Source organism: Zonotrichia leucophrys, chromosome 1A, assembly GCF_028769735.1.
Source record: "Zonotrichia leucophrys gambelii isolate GWCS_2022_RI chromosome 1A, RI_Zleu_2.0, whole genome shotgun sequence".
NCBI classification, from domain to species: Eukaryota; Metazoa; Chordata; class Aves; order Passeriformes; family Passerellidae; genus Zonotrichia; species Zonotrichia leucophrys.
In genome coordinates, this window is record NC_088170.1 from 1490345 (window position 1) to 1518242 (window position 27898).

At 41.0% G+C, this 27898-nt stretch overlaps 1 protein-coding gene across 5 annotated transcripts in view; it reads right to left on the minus strand.

Moving 5' to 3' along the window:
- PDE3A (phosphodiesterase 3A) overlaps positions 1–27898 on the minus strand; it is a 203298-nt gene that overhangs the window by 11873 nt on the left and 163527 nt on the right. For all 5 annotated transcript variants that reach the window (XM_064734790.1, XM_064734800.1, XM_064734824.1 and 2 more), the window contains 9 exons: positions 17399–17659; positions 14720–14874; positions 11387–11502; positions 8850–9069; positions 6409–6494; positions 5799–5968; positions 4749–4886; positions 2214–2325; positions 822–935 (listed from right to left, as the gene is read on the minus strand). In XM_064734790.1, the coding sequence (XP_064590860.1) occupies positions 822–935; positions 2214–2325; positions 4749–4886; positions 5799–5968; positions 6409–6494; positions 8850–9069; positions 11387–11502; positions 14720–14874; positions 17399–17659 (1372 nt within the window). The remainder of the gene's footprint in view (positions 1–821; positions 936–2213; positions 2326–4748; positions 4887–5798; positions 5969–6408; positions 6495–8849; positions 9070–11386; positions 11503–14719; positions 14875–17398; positions 17660–27898) is intronic.

Consider the following 27898-nt stretch of genomic DNA (forward strand, 5'->3'; position numbering starts at 1 on the left):
ATAACAAGCATCAAAAAGCCCCAGAACTCAACTCCTTTCATTCCACCTCACCTACAAAGTCACTGAAATCCCCTGCTAATAAATTTTCCCAGGAATAAAACCCTTTACCACCACACAAAATAAAAACAAGCAAAAAACAAGCAAAAAACCAAACAAAAAAACAACAACAACAACAAAAAACCCAAAAAATATACCATACTGAACATGGAGAAATTAATATAAAAATGCAAGAAGAACAGCTTCCTGTAGTAAGCATTCATAAAACAGAAGAAGAGTGGTCTTGTAAAGCAATTGCCAGATGGCAACAAGTCTTTTATTTAGAGATAGTGAGGAAAAGCAAAGAACATTTCATGACAGCCCAGCAGTGGCAAGTGCAAAGCACTGCCTGCATGCCCCAGAAATTGTAGAATAGCAAAACAACGAAGGGTTTAAGGATTTAATGAAGGGTTTAAGAATTTAAGTCTACAGTGCCTCTGATATAGCCCTGAAATGCACTAACAATACAGTTTTCCTAGGAAAAAACCTTTTGCAAAAACAAAAATCTTTTGATAAGATCAAAGATCTGTCATTACAGGTGACCACAAAGGCTTGCATTCACACATCATTAAATGTCAAGTATTAAGTTTTGGAGGAACAATTCCATTCCCTTCAAAGTTACACAAACACACCTGAACACCTTCAACACTCATTGTGCTACTGAACTTTAAGATTGTGCTACAAATTTCAAAAAATTCTGCATGCAATCCTGCAATCCCCAGTTGTTGCCTTTCTGACAGCAAATTTCACGAGAGAAACTTGAGGATGATGACATTTAAAGGTACCTGAATCACTGGCCGAGCCGTGGTCATTGATGACAGTGGGCAGTCCCGGGATGGGCTGGGTTGTGAGGTACCACACGGCGTGCAGCACATCCGTGGCATGGATTCGGTTGTGATCTGCGATGGGGAGAAAACCAGGCAGCTGTGACACACCAGGCGCTGCCGACAGAGGGCTGCCAGCACCATCTAGTGGGTACCGTGCGCCAAAATCCAGCAGAGACAAAACCAACATTAGCACGAGCAGCAGAGCTGTTTCTGCCTTTTTCACAGAAATGAAAAAAGGAAGACAATTTGATCTTGTATTGAAAAGATATTCTTCTTTAGTAAAACAAAACAACCCCAAAAAATCACTTAAGAAAAAAACAAGGAAATGGAGTGCTACGTTCACAAAAATCCCAGAGACTCTATGAATAGTTAAATGTTTCAAACAGAAAGGAATGGCTTCAGCAGAACAGGCTGTGGGACTTCCATCTCTGACCTCCTCAGGCTGTGATCTGCTGCTTTTGATCCCTGATCCAGATCAAACACAAGGAAAGGATCAAAACTGGGGCTCTCACTTTCCCAGAACAGACTCCAAACCACCTGCCTGAAGGCATTTTGAGGTATTTTTCCTTAAATCCTTCCTACTGTTTGAGGTAGCTTTCCTTAAATCCTTCCCACTGCTCCAATTGGTATTTAACATTTGACAGAGAGACTACATGACTTATAATGATTTCTCCCACATTTTTCTGTGAGTCTAGAGAAAACAGGGTGTTCTGTGTTCCTCAGTGTTGGGTTTATCTGCCACTAAAATGGGTAATAACTCTTTCCTCTTGGGAAAACAGGAGTCTTTTGCAGCTGAGGCACTTTGATAAATTTAATTTGAATTAGTAAATACTTTGGGGATGACTGAAAACAGGTTTTTCAGGGAATAGATGTTTCCCACTGAAAAATATCAGCTAACCTGTAGGAACAGAAAATTCATGTTCAGTAACAGTTCACTCATGTTTTGGGCATATTTTTTCTGCTTATAAAGCTCATCTCCTTTGGTAGCATAGCACTGCTACTGTGTAAAAGTCCAAATTGCCTTTAGGGGGTTAAATGTTTCAAGAACCTCCAACTGGAGCACTGGGGTACATTTGCATTATCAGGAAACAGTTTTTACTAACAGCAGCTTTATATGATTTCTGGCTTTCTGGCAGATTTTGCCATGAATTATGAAACAATGTAAAGATGAAATACAAAGTAAAAAAGATGACAGGCTGTGGTTCAGCACCAGCCTCTGCCTAGCCATCCACTTGGCAATGATGCACTGGAAGAGAAAAAAGAAGCTTTATAATGCAAGAAGAAAGGCTTCAACACAAAATCTCCAAACCTTGAGGGAATCATCATAATGTGCCAGGAATTTTTACTTACAAGGTATCTCTCGGTATCCACACTCCAAGGCATGAAAGTAGTTCATAAATTCCCTCACTGGTATTTTAAAGGTTTCAAACAGCCCCATGTCATCGAAAAGCCTGTATGATACCTGAAAGAAAAAAAGCAACAACAAAAAAAATCTATGTTGCTAAGTAGATGAGAAAAACTCTTCAAATTAGATCTAAAACTCCTTCAGTTGAATTACCCCATAAAAAGTGTTTAGTGTGACTGAAGATATTACTGAATTTTATGGCCTCTTATGAAGCAACAGCTTAGTTCTGAGAGCTTGGCTTTGTTTCTGAAATGAGACTGAATTTATGCTCCTCTCTGAACCCTTTCATGCACATTTTTCACTGCCACATTGACTGGGCTTGCCACTCCAGCTTGCACAGATGCTTTCATGGCTCCTGACTGGTTTGGGGTCTTTTCATATGTCTGAATCAATTTAACATTCCACAAAGAAGGAACAGATATCTCAAGCAGCTTCAAAGATGCTAAGCCAGCATTTGCCTTCTAAACTGAATGCTTCCCTGCAGGCATGTGTCAACTCTGCTTTGTTCCATCTCATAAATTTAACCTAGCATGGCAAACATAGTTAATTCAGCTTTTTAATTTACTTTTTTTTTTTAATGGGTTAGTCCATTTGATAGCAAAATACTGAGAATAAATCATTAGAGCTTTTGTTTACCTTTGTTAATAATATCCCAGGATTTAAAAATCAAACCAGGGAAAAAATAGTGCTTTTGGCAGAAAAAAAAATATTTTAGTTTCCTGATTTCTGAAAATATTTTCATTAGCAACATCTGAGTAGGTGGGGGTAATAAGGATCTCTGTTTTGTGAACAAGGTAGAACTTGCTATATTCTGCTTTTAGGGAGAGGGAGTTATAAACAGCTGTTACAGAAAATGTTGAATTTTCATCACAAATATTAAAGCTTCTCTATTTTATTTCTCAAGTCTCATTCTGTGGAACTGTGAAGTGGAGAACATGTTGAGAACCTGTGCAAAAACCACATTTTGGGAAGTAGAGTGAGGAGCTTTAGTGCAATTTGAGGGAAGCACAGAGGACTTGTGTGCAGAGCTACAGAAGCCCATTCAGCTTGGAGAAGTGCTTAAAGCCTACAGAGAGACCCAGGTAAAACCAGAACAAATTCTGGCTCATCCAAACTGTTCTTTATGCCATTAAAAGACAGTTCTGGTTCTCCTTATGTTTCATTCATGATTCCATTATCATTCCATGCTATTAGAAAGATGAGCAGTATGATCTAGGAGAGCATTTCAATGCCAAACTCACTGTCCAGTGCAAAAGTGCCTCAATGAGCACCACTGAGTTTATCCAATAAATATATCCAATATCCACAGCTTGCTATTTCTCTAAAATGAACCTAGAGACTCGGCAGGCTGGTCAAACTCAGATGATGCTTGCCAAGCTGCAGAACACAAAAAAGCAGAGCAGAGAATAAATCTGAATTCTGCCACGGTTCTCCTTGTTGACCACCAGATAATTGAATGTAGCTGAATAATAGGTAACCACCAAGGGACTGTGGTTTGATCCAGCATTCTCTGGAGCTTGTTACACTGAAATCTGCCTGACACACTGACCTCTGTGTTTCTGCGGGGCTGATAATTGTACCACATTGTACCAATTAACTTTATCTCTCCTTTCCAGCACTCATCACTACATAATGCCTTGTAAAGTGATCCGACTGATTCTCTGAGGCTTTTTTCCCCTTTCATCCCTAAATAATAATAAAAATAATTACTTGCTTTTCCTGTTTAATAATCTTCAATAATTTTATAAGAAAAAATGGCTAATTTGTCAGTGTGCCAGGAAAAGGGGCATAACTGAGTAGAAAGTTCAGCCAAGAAAGTGTTTATGGAGGTGACACCAGTCATGCTGGGTAGGCACAGGCTGTGTCAGTAACTGAATTAAAGCTCCAGGAAGGAATAAAAACCTGAGAGCTGAAAGAAAGACTAGTAAGCTCTCCCAGCTCAAAGCAAATCTTCCCTACATAATATTATATTAATTTTCTCTCGAAGCTCTGATTCTTTAAAAATGAAGAAATATAGTAAGAATTCTTTCTACCCCCACTTCCTCAAACCTTGCTTTCTTTCCCAGCCTGAAATCTGAAGCCTTTTATTTCTGGGATCTTATACTGAAATCTTCAGTATAAAAGAGGACCAAAACTCTCTATATCTTTCATCCACTGAATGTATTTACTGTTTAGCCCTCCCTTGCTAAATCCCATGAGAAATCCTTTCCCAAAGAACTCAGTAAGGGCTGGAAGCATCTCAGGAGAATATTCAGAAGAGCAGAGAGCAAAAAGCAAAATAGGTGCATGATTTTTATCTTTCACATTTTTAAATTTAAAAATAAAGACATTCAAAAATAAGGAATATAATGAGACAGAGTTCATGTTGCCAGCTTTGAATTAGGGGTCAGGGCTCATCAGCTTGTAAGGACAATGCCTTTAACATGTTTGTGTCTAAATCTGCCAACATTTAGACCCTGCAGACAAGGTGCACCTCTCACCTGACTCAGAATCCGACCACATTTCTTCCCAATTTTTTCCACCAAATCAAAGATTGGGAAGTTCCAACTATTTAGCTGCTCCATCAGGGGATCCAAGTTGTCCATAACCAGAGGCTCAGGAGCCAGTACAGGCTTGTCCTGTGCCAGAAATCAGAATAAAAAGGATTGTTAGTTCAGTGAAGCATCTCAAGCAAAAATTGATGCTCTTAAAAGCTAAAGTCACGTTAGCATCATGTGTAAGTCTGTAGTACTTCACTCAGCTCAGATAGATGTCCTCATTTCTTGCAGCCCTGCAGCTACTCACTCTCCTTTGTAACGTGTTTCACTTGAATGGATGGGAAATTCTGTTTATGAAACAGCAGTGCCTGCACTTAGTACTGAGACTCATTCATTCACTCCTGGGAATCATTCATTCATTTCCAAGGGAGGCTGCCTTCATTGTGAAATTCACTGTGGCACAGAGAGAAAAGCTCCCAGCTTCTGCATCAGGACCCATTCACTACACTCTGGCATGGCTAACAGAGCTCAGTCCAAGTGAAGATTTGTAGTCCTTAAACTGAAACCTATCTGTCTTTCAAGGTCTGGAAATAAAAGTTGTGTTGTGCCCCTCCTTTCACATTTCCCCCTGTATGCTCCCTGGAATTTCATTTTCCCTAGAAACTGGAGATGAGGAAATGTTAGAACTTTTCAAGCAAAATGCCTGCTCTCAGCATGTCCAACTTTAGCAGATTACAATAAATTTTTCAAGAGCTCCTGCCAACTGCAGATTATTAATTCAGTTGTTCAACAGACTGCGGAAAACTTAACTAAACAGAGCTTTCCCTCTGCATCTCAACCAAGCTCACAGCTGAATGCTGAGAGACAATCATCACTTGTTCATCACACTGCCACATTTGTTCTTTAAGACAATAACACCCTGCAGCACCCTTAGACCACATTTTTCTGTGGGGATCTGGGTTTTTGGCTAGTTTAGTTTTCATTCTGTTTTTTTTTCCCCCTCAGTGCAGCATACACTCATTCTGTTGTGCTGGGGAAACTTAGAGGAGCTACCTCAGGTGGTGTCAAGGGATGCAGGATGATGGTCTCAGGTGTGTAGGACCTACAGCCAGATCCCTTCCGTGGCTGCTCCTTGGAGCAATCCGTGTCGTCGTCGTTCTGCACGATGTCACTGCTGTCGCTGTTGTTGGTCTCGTAGTCAGAGGTGGCTTGGGCAGGATCCTCTGCAAACACAAATCACAAAGCTTGTGCTGTGAACAGCAAGGGTTTCATGGAAGCCAGCCTGTGACCTTCTGAGGAGCAGCAACAGGAGCTCTGACTCACAATACATATGTGCTGCTTGGCTGGCTCTGAAGTCAGACAATCTGTCCAAGGGCATTAAAGATTTACCCTGCAGAGTGTAAAAAATGGCAGCAGGGAATGAAGAGAGAAAAAATTCTGAGGAATATTATTTAAGTAAATTGAGGGGAACAGTATCTCCTTCATAACTTAACTCCATAAGCATTTTGTACATAGGAAAAGGGAAGGTGCATTTGGACATGAAATTGTCAAAGACAATTTGTATGGACTCACCTGGGTGTGTTCTCCTTTTATGACCGACAAGCTCATTGCCCTTTTAGTGGATAATTACTTAATTCGAGGGAACAAGGTGTTTTTGAATTACCTGTTCTGTTCAGGGTGTGTGTAGTAGCATCATTTCTATTTAGTGTCCCATCACCAGCTTCTATTTGATTGTAGGGTCTGCCACAGCTGAAATACATCAACCAACACAGACAATATGAAGAACTACGTGCCTTAGACAGTCCTGTGTAAAAGGATTTCCCACTGGCAGTATGAGATTATGTCATACAGTCTAAGTCATGGTCCAGGACATGTTCTCCAGACAAAATCACAGGAGACTGCTAAAGTTTTATTGGATCTTGAGACAAAAATACAGAAAGACTTTGGATTAACTGCCCAACACCATTAAATTTGTGAATTGGTGTATTCAGCAGTAAACCTGAACCATGTGATTTCTTTAAATATTTTTTTTATTCTGCAAGTATATCAGCACAAAATAAACCCTCTAGTTCTATATCTACAGCTGCCCTATAAAGATGAATTAAAATTATGAAACTGTGCCAGAGTCTCATACAATCTTGCAGAATTCAGTTTGAACACAGTCATGATCTGGCTGCACTCTTCTTGCCTAAAATTTGAATATGTTCCTCTTAAGGAAGAAAATTATATTTTATCATTACTTCAGTGACAGCATACCAAGTACATAAGAACCAAGAGGGCAGAGTTTGCTTCATCATTTCCAGAACATAAATACATTTCGGGACAGACCACAATATCATGACCTTTTCAAATGACTGGCTCTTCCCTTCCATTAAAAAGCTTCATTCTTTGTGCATAGTTCCCTTTAAACCCTAATTACAACGTGACATTTTCTCTGGTTTAAGTCAGCATTTTGTGGAATATCTTATATACAACAGTCTTCACAAAGCAACTATTACAGAATTATTTGGATTGGTCAAATTTTGTACTAGAACCTTTGCACCATTTTAAGTTCAATATATAAAAATGGCTTAACTCCTGGGCCAGCTAGCTTTTGGCTGGGTCATCCAAACATATCCTGGAGCTGGGTATGCCCTGCAAACAGCATGAGTTCCTGAAAGACTTCCAGATTAAAATGCTCATCTGTATTCAATGATACTTGTAGTGCATAGCCAAGCAAATAAATCTTGCATCAGTCAGATTGATAAACAAGATGAAAAAGTTATTAATTTCATTACTATCTACAACAAGCTTACATTGATTATTTTCTGATATTTTAAATGCAATTCTTAGTTCCTTTTAATAGAAGGCTTCCAGAAATGAATTCCACTTGTGAAATAACAGTATTTTCCTGAAGCGATAATAAAGGCACAGCTTAATAAGGCTCCAGCACCTTTTTATTACCTGTGTAATATACTTTTAATTTTAAATGAACCTCTCCAAATCCCAATTCTGGTATACCTTTGGAAAACTTAAAAGCACTTAAGTTTCTATTTAGTAATCTAAATCCATCTCAAAAGCCTGTTTGGATCTGACTCCAAACTCCAGTGAGGATGACTCCCTTGAGCAAAGCTCGAGTCTCAATTTTGACTTTCTCACAGCCACTTCCTAGCCTTGCACACAGCACACTGAGACACATCCAAAATCATGTGACTGAAGGCAGAAACTAAAAACTATTTCCAAAGATAGTCAAACTTGATAACAGCCATGCTCTCTGCTGGCTGGCCACTCGTGCTATGGCCAAAAGTAACATCTGGAGACCAAAGCAACCTTGAAACTGCACTGGAACAGGCTTAGGAATACCAGTGCTTTCCACTGTTCTGAACTGGACACATATTGCGAACTCTAGTATTTGATTTAGCAACTGAATCCTTTCTGAGAAGACAAGCAGAACAACTCTCTTTTCCAGAAATGCTAATTTTGCAAAGCAGGTGTGGTCTGTGTTCCCTAAAGAAGGGGTACTTCAAAGTAAGAAATTAAACTGCGTTACTGGAGCTCTTAGCAGTAGAAAGAACTCATCTGCACTTGACTTCTGGAAAAAAAACATCCCTACAGTACCTAATCTGACTCTGCCTAGGGAAGACAGGACCCACCACTCCAGACAGAATGGGCTCCTGAGTGATTTTGAGAAGGCTCAAAATCAGGAGTCTTCAGGCACTTCTGGCCATAGCAGTCAGATCTTTCTATGCACATCAGGTGCCTGCTGTGCAACCCTTGGCCTGTGCCCCAAAGGTGACTGCTCATGCCAAGGGCATGGCTCCAGAAACACAAGCTGCAAACATGAAATCGAACTTTGGCATCTGCAGGTCCTTGACAAAGAATTTGTTTAGGAATCAGGCTGTCCACCTGACAGGAGCAATAAACATAGGAATAAACACAGCCAACAGTCTCCTACTTTAAAAGTATTTTGTAGCATTGATCTACACATTTACTGAAGTACTATAAACCTGAAAAATCAATATAAACACTGCAATAAAACACAAAAAAACTTGTATGTGGGCCAACAGAACATGTTCATGAGAACAGCGTGAAATGATTGCAAGGCATGTCAAATGATCATCTTACCTGCTGCAGATGATGGAGGGGCTGATAACAGGGTCTGACAGGGTAGGTGCACTCTGAGTAGAAGTTAAGACCTTGTGTGGCTTTAGGCCCTGCTTGGTGTCAGTGTCTGTGGGCTCTGGAAATGACACAGAGGATGTTTTCCCAGTAGGACTCGTGGCAGGCGTCCCCTGAATCGGCGAATGGCACGGGGAGGTGAGAGGTGAAATATTTGGTGGGATACCTGGCCAAGGACAAGAGGAGTGTTATCAATTATCAGAAGTGGCAGATGCTTTTATTAGTTCACTGTGCAGAAATACTGTTCTTGAGATGCACCAGCATAGTCTCCAAAACCAAAATAGATAACAGAATTCCCTTCTCCATCCTGAGCCAAGCCCAGGGCTGTCACAGAGTAATGAACTCCATTGCTATCAGCCACTTTTACCTGCTGAAGATCTGGCCTGAAACACAAAGCATATTTCCCCTGGTGAGCAGGATGCACTGAGTGGACAGGCATGAAATGACAGAGGAGTTTGTGGCACCACTGTTGGTATCAACATGTGCTAGTGACAGAGACACAGCCCAAACAGGCAGCTCCCAGAGCCATCTGCAGCTCCTCTCTCACCATCTCTAAAAGCAGGATCACACACATTCCACAAAATTTGGATTTCTATAGGTTTGTAGATTAACAATAAAGCAAAAGAGCAATTTTTACTAGCCATTATATAAAATAATGCACTTCTGGGGCCATTTCTTAAAGATTTTGGCCTTGATCTTTAGTTTGAGTTGACTTTTCTATATCTGTTGCTCACTAAGGGAGAATTGCAACCATTTCAGCAGCACATGGTACTGTACACCTGAGCTAGAGCACAGGAACTGCCAATATCCACATGTGCAACGCCAGCAAGGCGTGGTTCTCTCGGTCCCTTACTCCACCTGAGCACCACTGCCAAGGTGAAATGCATCCAGTGTTCAATCAAAGTGTTGCTTTCTCTTGGAATCCACTTTACAATTCCTACTCTCAGACAAAACGAGACTCAAAGTGCAAACTTCATCTATCTCAAAAGGAAATGCATGGAAATTGAGTTAGCTCCTGTTCTGAAGTTTGCAGGAACTCAGCCCCAGTTAATTTACCACATCCATCTTCAAAGCCAAAGGATAGCAAGGCCTTAGGAACTTGAAGGAGTTTTATGTTTGAATTCTGCCTTCTATCTCTAAATGTATTCCAGACACAAAAATTATCTTAAAACAAGGCAATATGTTGATTTAAGTTTATGAAATATTAACCTTGCAAGATATACATGTACAGTTCCAGTGTCTTTTCCCTGATAGAAACTTACTGTGATAGGAGGCTAAAATATGATTTACTATTGACAATCCAAGAGTTTAAACAAAAGAAAAAAATCTGATAGTTACTGTGCTGTAATTTGGATATATCCAGCATCTCTGTTTTGATTAAGGGTATTTCTTCAGCAAATGTGGTATGTATTTAGTGTCTTAATTCAGTGATTGCAAGTAGGATATAATGCCAGTCTTGAGATCAGAACACTACAGCCTTCAGAGCAATTAAAGTGTTATCAGATGACCATGACACAGGGAAATGGCTTTAAAATACAGGAAACCTCTGTTTCACATTTATGAATTCATTGAGGTATCAGCTTTCCATCCACCAAAAATGTGTCTTTAAGAACATTTCACAGTCTATTAGTTGCACAGGGGATTGAGCTGGATTATTGTCCATCTTTGAGATATAGGTTACCAAGGAATATTCATAACTCATACAGGATGCAATACACATGGTCTTTCAACAATTTGAACCAAGTCCTGAGAATTTAAACAGTACTTCTCACAATAATGTCTCTAATCACAGCAAGCTTTCTCCTGCTGGCAGAGATCCGGTCTCTTGAAATATTTTTTGTTGTGTGTACTTTTGGGTTTTTTTTAAGAAAGTAATTTATCAGGGAAGGTAAACACAAATGAAATTACCAGAAAAAAGCAAAACTTTTTTTCAATAATCCAACATTCAGCCATTTCCTGGCAAAAGTGAGAGAAAATGTGTCTTGCTACAGCAAGGATTTTTTCACAATCAAGATAAGAGAAGTATAAAAATACAAAGAGAGTTATTTAAATACATCCATGCACTTAGGTCCTCCAGAACTACTTCAAATGTGCAGTGTTGAAGATATAAACAGATACAAACCAATGACTTCAATGTGATGCAAAACTACATATGAAAACACTTGAGTTTTTTCCAAAATAGGAAGACCTAGCAGTATTTTAAAATGTGATGATGAGATAGAAAAATGAAAACTATCTCTCACAAACAACTTTCCCTGCATGTACACATCGGGTTTGATGACCAATCAATACAGAACAACTTGTTAATAACCAATAAAGTGATTGGCAAGAAAGCTTTTGACCAATTGGAGTCACACATGAGGTCTGTAAAACTGAACAAAAAAGTGAATAAAGAGTGGGCTTTTTCCACCATGAAGAAAGCAGAGCCCATGTGATTTGCTGGCACGGTCAGGCCAGGCTGGCAGAGCTGGGGTGCCGCTCACCTTGGCGGCTCTGCCGTTTGGCATTCAGGTGGTTGGTGGAGGACACGGCGTAGGAGGTGGAGAAGGACCTGCTCTTGGTGATTGTCATCAGAATGGAGCTGTTCCACGAGTCAGAGCTGCCAAACCAGAGCACAAACAAGCAACATTTAACACAAGAAAAAGCCTCTTTAATGGCAGATCTTATCAAGTGAGGAGCTGCAAAAAGGAGTAGGTGATACTGAGATAGCTCAAAATCTGGTGAGGGAAATGACATCCGTGGGTTGGCTGAGGTGAGGTTTGTGAGGCACTCAGTACCACCTTCAGCAAAAATAGTTACAATGCAGCCAGTCTAAAGCTGGACTTCCCTCAGTGCTGACTCCTATTTGCTTTATTTATACAAAGATGCCTTCATTATATTGTTCTGACAGCACAAAGAGGTTCAAAAGTTGGCTTGAAATAAGTTAAATTTATGCTCTCTTTTAACACCTCCTTAAAAGAGCCAGAAGTGACACAAGTTCTCAGCAGAACTGGAAACCCAGTGTCCTCTGCTGCTGGCACCACAGCAGGCACACAACAACCCTTGGGGCACTCAGGAGCCTGGGGAGGACTGGACGCATCCTGTGTGGCTGTGCTTAGTGTGTGCCCCTTCATGCCCTAACCAGGTGAAATACCTGCTGAACTCCCCAAAAAATGCCCCTCTCCGACCCTGCAGACATCAGCGCAAGGGAATTTGCGCTGAAGGAATCTAAGTGCACGTATCCTTGTGTGTGGGGAGCAGTGTTAGTCCCCTGCAGCAGCATGGATTATGATTTTAGCCTTTGGGTGGTAATTGTATGCCAGAAGAGGCCAAAATCTTCTGCACAGCAAGAAAACTGTATTTATAATGAGTTTTCTGAATGACACCCATCAAATGTCAGCTTCTTGCAGGGATGCAGCACTGGCTCTTATCAAGCTGCGAGCTCTCTGGAGAGGCACACAGCTGCCAGGCAGCCCAGGCTCCACATTTCTCCTCACAGCCTCTCATCCAAGGGATGAAGTGACACTCAATGCTCAAGACAGACTTTTGACGTAGCACAGCTCCAGCTGAGCTTGAAAAAAATCAACTTGAAGGAAAAAAAATCATTCTCAAAGAAAAAAGCATGTGGTGCTGTGTTACCTCTGCAAACATGTTGTTTTGGACTATAAGTACTACCTACAAAAATACTTGCTGGCTGTCTTCATGGGCCCAAATTCTTAAAATCTGTGATGAAGTGAGGCGAAGAAAGAATACAGATGTTTAAAAAAAAAAGGTTTTGCTATGTTTTTTCATTGTCATGAACAATATAACACACTGGCCCACTGTACAATAAAATAACCCAAACCAAACCAAAAATCTCTGACACACATTCTTTGAGTTCCTACAGGCAAATCACCTGCTATAAAAGTGGGTGAGGGAAAGAATGTGGGAGTTCTATTATTTTTCCAGTATAATGTCTACCCAGTACAGTGACATGGGGTTGGAAGAATACAGAATTCTAATCCCAAACTGACAGTTATGGGGGATTTTTGCAAATATGTGACTACAGAAATCCAGAAGTCATGTCCCACATTGTGAGGAACAAGCTACATGTTTTGTAACTAGAGAATCTGCCACAGGGCAATTCCAGTGTCAGCCTCTCTCCTACTGTTCAACTTATGAAATGTTTCTTTCTCTGTGACCAGTGGAGTGCTTGAATTTGGTACAGGGGAAGTGGCAGATAACCAAGATATATTTTTTCTCTTCTGTTCAAAATTCTTCTCCTTGAAAGCAGATCTCTCTTGGTCTGCCAAAATTTTTAAAGCTAGACTTATAGGATTCATTTTCCCCCTTTCTGGAATACACATTGTTTCTCCTACTGTGAAAGAAGGAGTGCAAACAGTAGGCTGGGAGGCTTGACAGAGCTATAATTACACCACTGGCTATGACATTAAACATAGGAAGAATTGATAGCCTGCTTAGCTGGCTCCTCATGCAGAGTTATATAACAACCACAGGGAAGGACCAACAATAATATTTAATTGCTCTCCCTCTGATTCCCATCTTGGGACACTTACACACTACGTGAGACTGGGATCAACAGCATAAATCAAAGGCACCCCAGGAACCACAGGTCTGGGAGTGAAGAACATTTGCATTTGGTTACAGCTTCCTTATATTTACTTTTACTGAGGCAGATGGGACTTCTCACAAAGGGAACTTTGGCAAACCACGTGTTTTTCTTGCATGAGGCTTTCAGGGTACTCTGCAGGCTGCCTTGAGCACCTCCACACCCTGTGTGACAGCCTCATCCACGGGACACATTTAGGTATCCAAGGAAAGGCCAACATTAGAAGGAACCTGCTCTCTGGAGCTGCATTCCCCCAATCTATCCAACAGCCAACACTGGTGATGTTGGGCCTTCCAAGGTCCTATCCCTTTCCCCAAATTCTGAATTTCAGAAAAGCACATGAGTCTTCTGATGTCCCAGCTCTGAATTCTCTTCTTGAACAGAGTGCTTTTGTTCTGATCTTCCTTTCCCCAGTGTCTCCACACTCCTTTTTCATCCACCAGCCCCAAGGAGATGGCCCTTGCTGAGGTAGGGAGGGGACCTGAACTTCGTTCTCACAGGGTGGTACCACAACTGGCTGCTCTCCACCTTCCTTTGATGGCTCTGCTCCTCTCTGACCAGAACAGAAAAGTATTCACAGAGCCAGAAGGGAGGAAATCCTGTTGTAATGACATGGTGTGGAGGTAGTACAACTTTTATAGTTTTTTACAACACATTCCCCAAACAAGCTGGCTGCTGGCTATAAGCAGCTGAGCAGACACAACTCTCTCTCTATTCCATAGGAGAAATTCATAGGATTCGTGAGCTGGAATCGTGTGCTTCAGGATTCCAGCTCATGGATCAGACCCTGAGAAGAATGGGAGATGGAGAAGTGCTTTAGGAACTGGTTTAATGACAGGACCACATCAGTAGGTGTGTTCTTAGAAATTGCTGATGTAATTGTTGCAGTTTTTCTAGGCTGAGCAATAACCACCTAAGCAACCCCTACATCTCAAGAAAACTTTAACCAGATATCTTGCCTTTCTTCCAATTTTATTGGGTAGTTCTGCACTCCATTAACATAAATAGTTCTTTTTTAAAATTTATTTTTCTACCCAATAATATGAATAATTTTGGCATAACCTGACAAAAAATGGGAATGCTGCTTCTTTGTCAAATCCATTTAGAGAAACATGAAGAAGTAACTCTAACACAGTTCACAGCCAGCATTTTTGAATGCATTTTGCACACAGAACCAAAGAAATCCGCCCAAAGGGAAAGATAAAAGAGAGAGGAGGCCGTGTGTAACCTGGATGATGAAGATTCGTGAGGTTTGATGCTGGCACTGCGGTCCCTCCTGACTGGAGCTGGCTCCAGGGTGGGCAGTCCTGTGGCTGATGTGGTGGTGGTCCAGGTGGAGGACACTCGTCTCAGCAGTCCTGGAGGCAAACTCCTCCGTAAGCGCTGTGGGGAAACCAGGGCCCTTCAGTTGGTACAGCTGCAAAACCTCTGCACATGCACAAATAAACCACTTCCATTGGCTTCATTCTGCCTGACAACACCTTTAAATCTGGGCTCTCCCAGGGATTATTCATTTCAAACACAGCCAATGCTTTAAATGCTTCGACAGTCTGGACCATCCTCCCTATCTCAAATTTAAAAACAGGTATATATATATCTATATCTGTATATATGCACAGCCCCATAGCCACATATGTTCAACACCTGATGTGGCCAAAGGTACTTCAACAAGTTAGCAAGGCCATAAAAGTGTTGGAAGCATCTGTCATGAAAGGAAAGGCTGAGGGAGTTGGAATTGCTCAGTCTAAAGAAAACTCTCAGGGTAGATCGTACCAGTGTACACAAATACCTAAAGGGAGGGTGTAAAGGGTCTTTGCAGGGATGCCCAGTGACAGGACAAGAGGCAGTGGAGCAAGAACTGAAGTACAAAGAATTTAATTAAAATTTAGAAAAATATCTTTTTTTACTGTGAGGAGGACTGAACACAGAGAAGTTGCCTGAAGAAGCTGTGAAATCCACATTAATGGAGATACTCAAAACCCAACTGGATATCCTCCTGAGCAACCTGATCTAGGCTGAGCCTAGAGAAACTTTCTCCTCAATGAGCTGAGGGACAGGACTGGACTAGACAATCTCCAGATGCACTTTCAACCTCAACTACTCTGATTTAAACTGTCATGGATCCTCAGAATCAGAGATTCAAGACAAGAAAGTCTGTAAGAAAAATAAGGCGGGGGAGCTCCAACTTTTTTCCCTGCCCTATCTACTCAATCCACTGAAATAAAACTTTCATGCTCTGGGATATGATGTCTCAAAAAGCTTAGAGGAAGCATCACTGTTTACAGCAGATTTTTCTTAACCACCCCTGCATTTTTCTTTCACCTGTCTCCTCCATTTCTCCAAATAACAGGATTCACATGTTTTTTTCAAATTTTTGAAGGCAAAGATAATAAAGGATCTTTTTTGGAGCCAGATTTGCTGTTGCAGATCCTATAATTTTGTAAGCTGTTTCTCTTGTGAAGTTCTCATGAAGTGTTTATAGCTAAGAACTAAAATAAATATATCTGCAATGGAGAGCTTGGACTTTGCCAGAGGGTTAAGAAATATGAGATGGAAGACATCTGTGGTTCTGAAGCTCAAAGCTGCAGATAAATATGTTAACACATTATCTCCTTACACAAAATGCTCAGTGTCAGATGGTTAAGGTGAAGGTCCTATATCTGCTTTTAGACACTTTAAATAAAGACATGCAAACTATTTATTTTATGAACCGTGATATATTTAGGTCAATGAATTCTTCAATCTAATTAGTTCTCTGTAGCATTAACTAATTTCTTCATCCTTCATTTCTCTGCTCCTCATAGGGTATTATGCAACAGCAAACTTGTATCTGTTCCCTGTGTGTGTTCATGTGATAGCAGTGCTCTTCCACTTAACTCTTCCCCTCAGAGCCTGGGGTGCAGCCATTATAGATATGGTCACTAAAATAAACTGGGAAATGTGCTTAAAAACCTGTGAACATCCATTTTGTACATACAGCTGCTAAACAGGCAAATAGGGTGGCAATTATCATCACACTAAGCTGTAATAAAAGAATCACGAGCGTTGCAATTCAGATGCCTGGAAATGCTGGAATGAATGACTGGCTGTGCCATTTAAACTGTAAAAACATAAAAGCATTTGACTGTGCAATGTACTCTGCCTATATTTAATTTTACAAGGGAGGCTGCAGTACAAAAGCATTTTGGTTTAGTTTCAGAAATGAAATGTAAGCCTTGCAGGACAGCTAATTAGCAACAAACCTACAATTCACACTACTTCAAATCTGATGTGCTCTTTCTAGCTGTTCACTTGCTAAGTGTGGGTGGTTAACACTGGTTATTTCCTGCCTGATCCCTGAGCATTCATAAAGCCATTTTTCAAGGCAGTATTACATTTATATTTAGGGTTGTCATCTTTTTCTTCTCAAGACAACTTCCATGAGCTCACAGTATTTGTCATACTAATGATTGTGATATTTTTGTTAGTTTGTGGGGTACACAACAGTTTAGACTCGATCCAAACACCTGAAGGTCATCAATAGAAACTTTTTAATTGACTTCTGTAGAGGACACAGTTTCCGGCTACGTCAGGGAAGGTATAGGCTGGATATTAGGAAGAATTTTTTCACCAAAAGAATAATAAAGTACTGGAATGCTCTTCCCAGGGAGGTGTAGAATCACCATCTCTGGATGTGTTTAAAAAAAGGACTGGACATGGCACCTGGTGCTACAGTCTAGCTGAGGTGTTAGGGCATAGCTTGGACTCGATGATCTTAAAGGTCTCCTCCAACCTCATCATTGTGTGATTCTGTAGGTTTCACCTTTCTAATTAAGGGAAGGAAGAAGAAATGGCAGCTCACACAAAAATCCCAGTGACATCTGACAGCCCAATGACATCCCTTTTGGGGACAGGCTCCAGCACTCACCTTGGGAATTGCCAGTTTCTCTCCCTTCTCCGGACATTCCTCCGAGTCGGAGCAGGTGTAGTTCTCACTGAAGGACACCAAGGGATTCACCCTGGGCTTGTGGATGGCCTGGAAGGTCAGCTGTGTGTTGAGCAGGTTGCTCACTGTCCTCAGGGATGTGCAGACGTTGGGGGGCAGTGAAGGATCAGCCAGGAGATCTGTGATGAGCCCGTGGGCCTCTCCCATGACAGCGATGTCCACCGTGATGCTGGTGCCAGAAGACTAAAGCCGAGAGAAATAATACAGGTGAGAAAACAGCAGGGAACAACCTGCTGGGCACTGCCTCAAGCTGTGGTGAGCTCTTCACAGCTTCTGCTAAAGCATCTGCAGGTAGAAAAATAATAACATGAAATAATTCTTTAAATACAGAGAACAATGCTGAATAGATCGATCATCGGTCTACAAAGACTTTGGCATTCCATCATATCTGATTTCACAGCTTCCACCATCTGCAGCTGACTCAGCCCATCTGAATAAATTGTTCAGGCTCCCTGTGGAGACGTGGTCAATAGCCAGGGCCTATTTGCACAAACAGTTTTTTGGAGACATGGCTTGGGATGGGAGGATACTCTCCTGAGAGATGCCTGAGTATTAACTACAGAACAACTAATCTAGAAAAACTAAAGTTCAGTGCTTAGGCCCAGATAAATGAAATTAATCCCAAGCATATACTGGGATTTGTAAAATACCTCCGTGCAACTAAATTACAGTATTCTGGTATGGTAGCAACAACATTCTTCTCCAAGCAATTGCATATTGGGCAGCTATACCAAAACTGGAGTAAAAAAGTGGATTTGTTTAAACCTTAAAGTTGTCAAGTCTTTGAACTGACAGCTATAGAGTAGAATTGCAAAGGTCTGAGGATCTTCAAACTCTAACAAACAACAGTGAGACTTGGATGCACAGAAAATTAAAACACCTAAAAATGCAGAAGGCATATGGAATTTCAAAGCAGAAGTGACATTTCAGCCCCACTAGCTGGTGCACTAAAACCCTCCATAAATTCTGCATGGAGTTGCTGTTTCAAGGCACTCCAAGAGAGACCATTTTCCCTTTGTTGTGTCTCTGACACATAAGCTCAGTCCTGCTGCTCCTGTTTGGGGTGTAGCAGGTGTACGTGCAGTTTCCCAGAGAGACCATTGCAGCAGATTTTGTGCTAATTTGCTTTCATGTATTTCTTAGAAAAAGCTAAAATACATAGTTTGCTTAATGGGGAAGTTATGTCTGTGAAAAGAATGTGCAAGTTGCTTGGAGTGGCAAGCAAAGAGCGTGGAGAATTGGTCAGACTGAGAAGGAGAGTCATTAAAGCCCCAGCCAGGAATGACTCATGACAGCATTCATGGACCCCAAAACACAGAGTAACACAACTTGACACTGCTTCGTTCTCAGAAAAGCCTTTACAGGCAATAAAAAAGCATTTTTGAGGAAAATGATGTATTTGTTAAGTAAAGCTAAACCCCTTCCCTCTGTCTTCCCAGTTGCATAATGTGGACATCAGTCCCTTGGCAAACCGATGTTTCACTCCATGGATCCCTCCTCATGTCCTGCTTCTTGCTAAGACTGAGGTAAGCTGCAGGACCAGAAGATGGGCTTCCTCACTCACCATCCTCTCCTGCAGCCAGAGAACCAGCCAGCCTCTTCCCACATTTCTCTGCCATGCTATGAAATAACATAAACCAGAAACTGCTTAATCTACTGGAGTGTCATTTTATCCTACTGAAAAAAAAAAATTAATGCCTGAATTTAACTTAATGGCTTTTTCATTGCTTAACATCTCAGGAGTGCATGCAGAAGATTCTGGCAGATGCTAAAGAAAATCCTTAAATTAAAGAACAAGGCTTGAGATGGGAGTAATTAATTATCTAAACCTCAGCCATGGCAAATGGACCAAAGGGGAATGAGGCAGAATACATCACTCAAAATGCGATAGAAGCCTCATATTTTCAGCAAAACTGTGTCATCCACTGCTTGAAATTCTATTAAGCCTGGAGTAGTTGACAATCAGAGGCAGAGATTAATACTTCTATGAAGTAAACAAGTCTGACTCAGTGGGATATAAGCAGAGGTTCTGAGCAGCAGTACTGATATTTTGCAAAGCAAAACAGCCAGCATTGTTCTCCATGATTAGTACCAAGGGGGGAGAGGGAGAGCCCTTCTCCATGGATTTCTGCCTCCAGCTCCCTGTGCTGCCATTTGCGTTGGTGACCCCTGCCTTAATTCTAAGACCCAGACAAAAAGTAGGAATGGTTCATCTATCTCAGGGTCAATTTACAGCACCATCAGACTAGTCTGACTAGGTAAAATTACAGCCATTTAAATTATGTTTTTCTAAAAAATATTACAAATTGAATGCATGAGAACATTTTAAAACATTTTACTTTTCAGAGTCTGTGCTAAAAAACAGTAGAGAGCTGCATATGCTTTGCAGACCATTACTCAGAAAATAGATGACAATGTGTTTCCCTATAGGGCAAGGAAACTTGGAATTTAGTGTAAATCACTGTGGTGATGTGAAAGCAAGAGAGGAAACTGCTGAAAATTTGAGATTAATGTAATCACATACATGCATATGTATTGTATATATGCACATGCACACAGACAGATATGCAGGTAGTCTTCTTTTAGGGTAAAAGCGCAGACAAAATCCTTGCTCAGTCTTTTTAAGTTGTTTTTTACTAAGTGCATAGCCTCTGCATGAACTGATTTGGATTCTTTGGATTTGGATTCTTTCCAAAGCATTTTACTCATTGAAGCTCCAAGGCCGGATAGTCGGGAATTGTGGCATGAACATTTGCAAACAATAACAAACAACTAATTTGATAAAACAAAACAAAACAACGAGGAGTTAAGATAAGGTGGACTTAATCTCACAATGGTCAGTGTTCATTTGCTCATCTATGCCAATAATTGTGAATGCAGCTCCCTCCCATGACTTTTGGATAAGACTGGCTTGCTGTTCATTTGGTGACTTCATTCCAGCCCTGATTTCAGCAATGTCATGCAGTGACTAAAACTGAAATGCTCTGGGGCATGAGAATGAGAAAGCAAACAGGCTGGGAACAAAAGCAAAACTAAACAGGCTAATTTTTAACTAAGATAAGAAGAAAAAATAATTCCTTACAATGCTGAAAAACAGCTGGTTTAGGCCACATTGCCATCTGGAATTCCTAAGTGGGCCCAAATACACTTGCTGCATGTTTTGAGGCTTCCTTTTATGTACAGAAATTTAAAAAAACAAACAAACCTAAAACACACTGCTGCATGTGCAGGACCAAACCACAAAAGTAGCATGTCCCAGTATCACACAGATGATTTTTGTCAAGGCAGGAAACAACTCTAAGGAACACTTATATTCAAAATGAAAACAGTATCCTGGAAAATTTTAATAACTTAGAATTTTTAGTTTTAAATTATTTTAGAGTTTGCAACATGACTAGAAAAGTTCTCAAAATTTGCATAACCTTCACTGGGCTTTTCTATTATAGTCCACAAAATCCCCTTTTTTTTTCTTCTGTTAAATTATATTATGCACAAAACTCTAAGAATAGCTTTTTACTCAATAGGAGGAAAAAGCAGACAAAACTGTGCAGGAAAAATGAATTTTGGAAAATAGAAATAACAAGTTCCTTGAGCCATAAGACCAGATACATAAATTTAGGTATGAACTATTTGTGTTGGCTCACCTGGGGAGCACATTTGGCATCCATACATTCAACAGATGCCTTACCACAAAGAAAAGTCCTCCCCCTCCCCATTCATGTTTTGCATATGATTCTCATCCAGCTTGACTAAAAACCACCACTCTCTCTATCCTACAAAGGGGATGATTATCATGACAACACAAAACCAGTCGAAACTTATGCAAAGGAAAATAAAAAACAACAAACTAATTATCAAACACAAACCACAATTCATTTCACACAGCCTCATGTTAGGGAGAAATAAAATCTTCATTTGCTGTGGCTTGTACAAGGAAAAGCAATGAAGGCAGAGATGCTGGCCTTTCACCACGTTGCACTCAAGAGCACTCTGTAAGCAAAAGAATGGGGGAGGCAAAGAGGAAAAAAAAGCAAAGGAAAGCAGCATCCAGCCTATCTTCAATCTTCACACAATTACCAGCAGCTATAAATCACTATTTGATATGGTTTCCAAGTCACATCATAAATGTTCAGGCCAAGCTGTCTGGAAACAAAATTAAAAGCAAATATAATTCTCCATTATTTTAATGTCCACAGAGCAATTTGAAGGATAAACATCAATTGGCTTCTATGGAAATAATGAATCATTTTAAAGGCGCCACAGACTTAACTACTCCACCTTCCACTGAATGACTAAGGGAAAAAGCGTGCATGCAATTCTTTCACATTTCACTTTTCTCTATTTAAAGCTCTAGAAACTGAGTATTTTTATTTCTCTCTTATTTTGTACCAGCACAAGATCTCAGATTTTCTCTTCTTTGGTGAGCAAAGAAGATGTTTAGGAGACTTTCTCCAGCTTAATGAAGCACAGCATTCCCACTGCTCTCTGGAGGTCAACCAGCCACAGGCTCTGCAAGGCACACTCTCTGGTAGGGCTGGAAATAGCATCTTCCTGTTGTCTCATCACATTGATCCAAGAAATCCTTTCCAAGGCATCTATGTAGCCCCTGGCTTTGCTGATGAGTCTTTAAAGCACCCAGGGCCACAAAACCATAAACCAGACACTGAGGCACAGAAGATGAGCCCACAGTGAAGGAAACTCTAAATCTTGCCTGAGCCATAATGATTTGAGTTTTAATCCTGGTTCCAAGATGCTGGGGATGGCACCAGCACAGCAAAGCAGAGCTACCTGACAGCAATTACACTGAACTCTGATCTGCAGGGCAGAAAGTGCCATGACTGCCACATCAAGTGTGTCTGTAATGCCAGGAAGGTGCCAGAGTCCAAGGATCACAGAGCAGCCAGAGGAAGTGTTTCAAAGTAGTTCTGCAAAGGCAGGATCTGATGAAATGGGTCTCACTAAAGAGTCACATTTTTTGTCCCCTCCCTGTGTTGCAGTGAGCCCTTTCCTCAGCAACCCTGAGCCACAGAGTGAGCAGCAGGCAGCCCAGCCTGGGGCTGTCTGTGCATGGATTGAGCAGCTTCTTGCAGGGCTGGCTCTGTCATCTCACAGTATATTAAACTAACACTCTTCTACTACTACCAAGCAAGGCCACTGATTTGGACCTTCCTCCTGTATCCCGCCACTGGCTAACATAAAATTCCTAGGAAGAAAACAATCTCTGAAACTTGCTCCCACCCATCTGCCACATTTGTTTGAAACTGCTACAGAGTAGCATGACTACTTTCTTTAGAAAACCAGGATGACACCACCACCATTCTTTAAGAAAGAGACACTCATTTGAGAAGGAAATACTTTTTTCCCCCTTCTTATAAAACCTGTGGAATGTATCACTGTCTGTAGCAGGCTTTGTCTGGGGAGGCAGCTGCAATCCCCACATCCTGCATCTCCACCTTAGGTGACACCACTCACCAGGCTCACAGTTACAGCTGACTAACTTTCTTCCATTACAGGATCTTTCAGTTCGTGACAGCTTTGTCAGCCAAAGAGCTCAGACTGAAACACACACTGCCAGGTATTTGTCTGGGGTGAATTATTTCACTGTTTGAGAAAAATTGTTCAGACATTTACAAGGAGACTGTTGGAGTCTTTTATCCATCCTAAAAAACTCTTGGTAAACTGATACCACTTAATCTGCAGCAGGCACTGGAGGTGCAGTAAGGCCTTTTTTGCTTTCCCTGCCCTGATATGTCCAGATTTGGTTGTGAAGTCCTTGGGAAAAATGAAACCAAAGCTGGCCCTGCATGACCTCTGTGGGTTGTCAGAAACCCACCATGGAAGTGCTCACCCCTACACAGTGCACATGTGTCCTCCTGCACTGTGTACAATATTCCAAAGGGCAAAGGATCACATTCAAGAAACAGAGAGCACACTGGAGCTGTTTTGCAGTTTTGGTGCCATCTCTAACTTTCAAGGGAGGCTATGGGTTCTTGCTTTCAGGTCACCTAGCAGGCTTTTCCAGATTTGCTACACACACAGAGAAGGAAAATATCCTCGTGGTCACTAGCAACCAAGCAACAATAAAAAGATAGATGCAGAAATAATCTCAAGGAGTGGGAGGACTGGATTTGTCCAGCTTCAAGACCTACAGAGTAGGAAAGTCTGAACCCATGTGGAGGCAAATACTGGACACAACCCAGTGCAACAAAATTAAATCCCTGTCATTTATATCTGACAGAAAGGACCTCACATGAACTAACTCCACTGGTACTGACATCAAGTGGTGCTTAATTTTCCACATTTCCTCCTGCCACAGCTGTAGAGCACAGCTGGAAACCCTGGAAGGCAGAGGGAGAAGGGACAGGGCGTGCTGGGTGGCACAGCGTGGCAAGGGGCACAGCCATGCATGTGCTCTGCCCTGGGCTCCTCGGGAAATCCCAGTGCAAGTGAAGACACTCAGCCAGTTGGGATGACCTCCTGCATCAGGCACGCCACGAGGAGGATCCAGGGAAAGCAGCTCCTGGAAGGAAGGGAAAGCACAGGCTGAGCTCCCTGGCTGGGAGCCGCCGGTCACAGCTTGCGAACCTCGTGGAAACTCTGACGCTGGTATTTGATGTTCTCAGCAAAGCCCTGGGGACACAGTCACCCAGTTCCAAGGGACTTTCCGTGCTATTTGGCTGCCTAAAAACATTAAAACATCACGACTCTCCAGCCCAAAGAACTACTCGATGATGTAGAGCAGATCACAGAGTCAGTCACAGTCAGGGTTGATTACTTACAAAGTAGACGCCACTCCAACTAAACTAGAAACTTTAAAAATTATTGCTTTTAATTAAAGCACAGCAGATGGGAAAAATTAAATTCTAAATGGGACTCAAATCTGCTTTGAGTAACACAGACCATGGAGAACAATTCTGTGTTTCAGAGGCTGTCCTCAATTGTCTTACATTATTGTTCTCCAATTTGTACATCAGATGGTCACAAATTGGTAGCTTGAAGCTGATAGTTGGCGTTCATATCCAGAAAACAGTGACAACTGTCTTCAGCCTCAACTTGAGCTGCAGCAACACAAGTGGGACCCAGCAGGAGTGGGGTGCTGGGTCCACATACAGGAAGAATAAACCATCTATTAATACCTGGTGATCCTACTCGTTTGAGTTTACAGCTCCAACACGCCTGCTCAGCATGGAGAGCTATTTTAATGCTACGGTGAACTAAAACAGAGCAGCCAAATTCACAGCATGAGTTAAAAAAAGATCCATTGAAAGCAATAATCACTGCTCTGCCTTCTGTGTACTAACTAATCCTCCCACATTCTCAACTTGACAGTCTCAGTTACACCAGAGCAAAGCCAAAGGAGCCACATTCTGCCATATTTTCTCCCTTTCAAAGCACTTCAGGCTCTTTTGGGATGCAACTTGAGAAGCAACCTCACAATTAGCAGCAAACTGCAGAAATATGTATGAAAATAAATCCAGCAATTCACATCCATCTCATCCATCCATGGATTCACATCCATCCCAGCCCTTCACTAAGAACTGCTGAACAGTATGAGGAAGAGAATTAACAAATATAATTAAAATTTTAATGCAAATAAATGCAGCCTCTAAATGAGGACAAAAGATTGGCAGGGTGGAATGAAGATTTGCTACACAGGGTGTCAAACATATTTTCAATTACTAAAAAGGAGTTGTCATAGGAGAATAAACTAAAAAGCAAACCTCATAAGGTTTTAAGAATGAGTGTTGAAAACCAGAATAAGTAAAAATTAGAAATTAGGAAGCAATTATCAGTGAAGCTGCAGATAAAGAGCCTTTAATGTTCAGTCTGTTCTTACTGGAATTCCAACAGGGATTTGGAAATGACAGCAGGAGCCAGATGTATATCTTGGGCCATGTTTCCCATATGCTGCAGCAGCAGAGCAGAAGGCTCCCATGAAATTCTCCAGTGACCATGAACACTATTGAGATGTACTGGTCCATTTTTAAGAACAGGCTTTCTGTGAAGCCAAAGGCAGGCAGTGATGTTCTGCACCCTTTGAAAAGGATAAATCCTCTGCACATCAGACTCCAGTGAGAGCCTCACTGCAGACAAATTGGTCCAATTTCAGCATTTTTTTCTTCTCCATCAGACCTTGTGGTTTGCATTATTTCAGTTCTCCTGACTTTAGGCACTCACACTAACACCAGTTAATAGCCACTGAGTGCTAGAGATGCCTCCTCCTCTTTCTCATGACTTTATGTCACTAATGAACTCCTCTGTGAAAAGAATTAATCATTTTTCTGTAACACTTGGCTTTGGATTCTTGTATTATGACTCATTCAAAAAAACCCCAGCTGTAGCCCTAGGGACTGGCAGCCCCCAAATCCTTCATCATAGCTGCTGCAGAGCTATTACTTCTCTAAAGAACAAGCTACTAACATCCAAAGCCATGACCTGCAAAAGACACATTTAACCATGCACTAGATGTGAAAATCCCCCACCTCTCCTGGATTATTTATTGGCAGACTCTTCAAGGAAGATCAGAACAGAGAGAACCAGTAATTCATGTACAAGAAATACAAAACACTCTCCTCTGCATGCCTTCTGTGATATTAAATTTGTTTTTTTCACTTACCACAGATATAAACTGACAGAGCAGCAAGCCCTGAGGACTGCTTTCAACCTACTTCATCCTTGACCTGCAAGGACCAACTTAAAGACACACAAGGTTAGTTTATACTGTGGGCTTATTTTGCCTTTGCTGTCACAAATGAAACAGAAAAAAAAATATTGCCTGCTGAGATACAAGGTAGACATCTGATAACCACAGGTCAATGCCTGCATCAGATGGCCATTTTCAGGACTACTGTTCTGCCCTTTAATCTACACACTGGATGCTAAAGGCTCTAAGATTTTCTAAGTCATTTCAGCAATCTCTAATTTCTTCCATGTAGCTGGTGACAGATTTGTCTTGTGCACAGTTTTAATCTAAGAAAAGTCTTACTTACAACTGGTGTATTTTAGGTTGTGAGCAGTGCTTAACTTGCACTTTAGAAAAAGAAAAAAGTAAAATGCATGTAATATTCCTAATTATGACACCCTGGCTGCTTCTCAATTCTAATGAGAGATAGACCCAATCTGTACTTCTGCATCATTAATATCTCCCCATACTGAACTCTGACTTTCTGGCTCAGGGTCTGCACTATTTTATGAGGGCCAAACACTTCTGTGTTTTTGGAAAGCTTGGATTCAAACTCACATCTAAATATAACAGCACCAGCTTCTCATTTACAAAAGGCAACAGAGCCATAGAGACCAGAAAACAGACACAGATCATGAAGCACTGGTGCTTATGCTGGCAACCACACTTGACAATGATTTCTATCTCCACTGTGAGTTATGTTTTCTGCTTCGATGTGGACATTAAGGGAAAGAAAAATAAACTGTGGGTTGCACATGGGGCTTTTTTAAATGTTAAATATCCTTGTGAAGCTGAACTTCAGTAGTTCATCTGAATCTACTGCAGTAATAAATCAGCGATGATGCACCAGTAAGTGCAATAGAAGCACTTACTACCACTGAGTAGGTACACTACATAGGTCCTGGCAGACAGGTTAAAAGGTTCAACTGAATTTTTGTAAGGAGTTTGAATTTTTGAAAAAGATTTGGAATTAAAAGTCCTAATTGACTTTTTATATAAGGAGGTATAGAAAAGAAGTGTCAACACACAAATCTGTTTTACCATCTAAAATCAAAGACTTGGGAAGATACATCAACACAGAGACTTGACATTTTAGCTCCGAACTGATGCTGTTAATTGGTGCACACAGTATTGGGCTATTTGCTGATGAGATTTATCATCACATGATTCTGCCCCAGAGCTCTCTAATACAGAGAACAGTGTGGTGTCCTCACCAACGAGAAACAGCAGCTCAAGGATTCTGAGTGCACTGACAACTTCAGGCAAACACAAAAAGTATTTTGTACTGACAGAAAAATTATTGGTTTTGGAATTGCTGGTGACAGAAAGGGCTTATTTTGGCTTTGCTTCAGCAATTTTAGGACAATTTTATTAAAAGATAGGAACAAGAAACTGCGTCAACTTCTCAAAACTTAAATCTTTAGTTTGAAAATGATGAAACGAAGTTCCTTAGTTGTTTTTTTTAAAAAAAAAAAAGTTATGGCTTCTCTTTGTGAAGAACAGCCTGGTGCCCATATTTGCATTGTTTTCTGCATTAGACTTCTGCAGAAGCTTAGTGTGTCCTTTGTTGTCAGAGGCTCACAGTTGAATTAAGTGGGATCCATAATGGATTAGACTCCAAAATAATTTCAATATTCAGGTTTGTTAACACTGGTGATCTAAGGCAGAGTATTGAAGCAAAAGATCCTCCCCAAAATCAGTTTAACTTTGAGGGGTTAAGCTGAGAGCAACGCAGATAA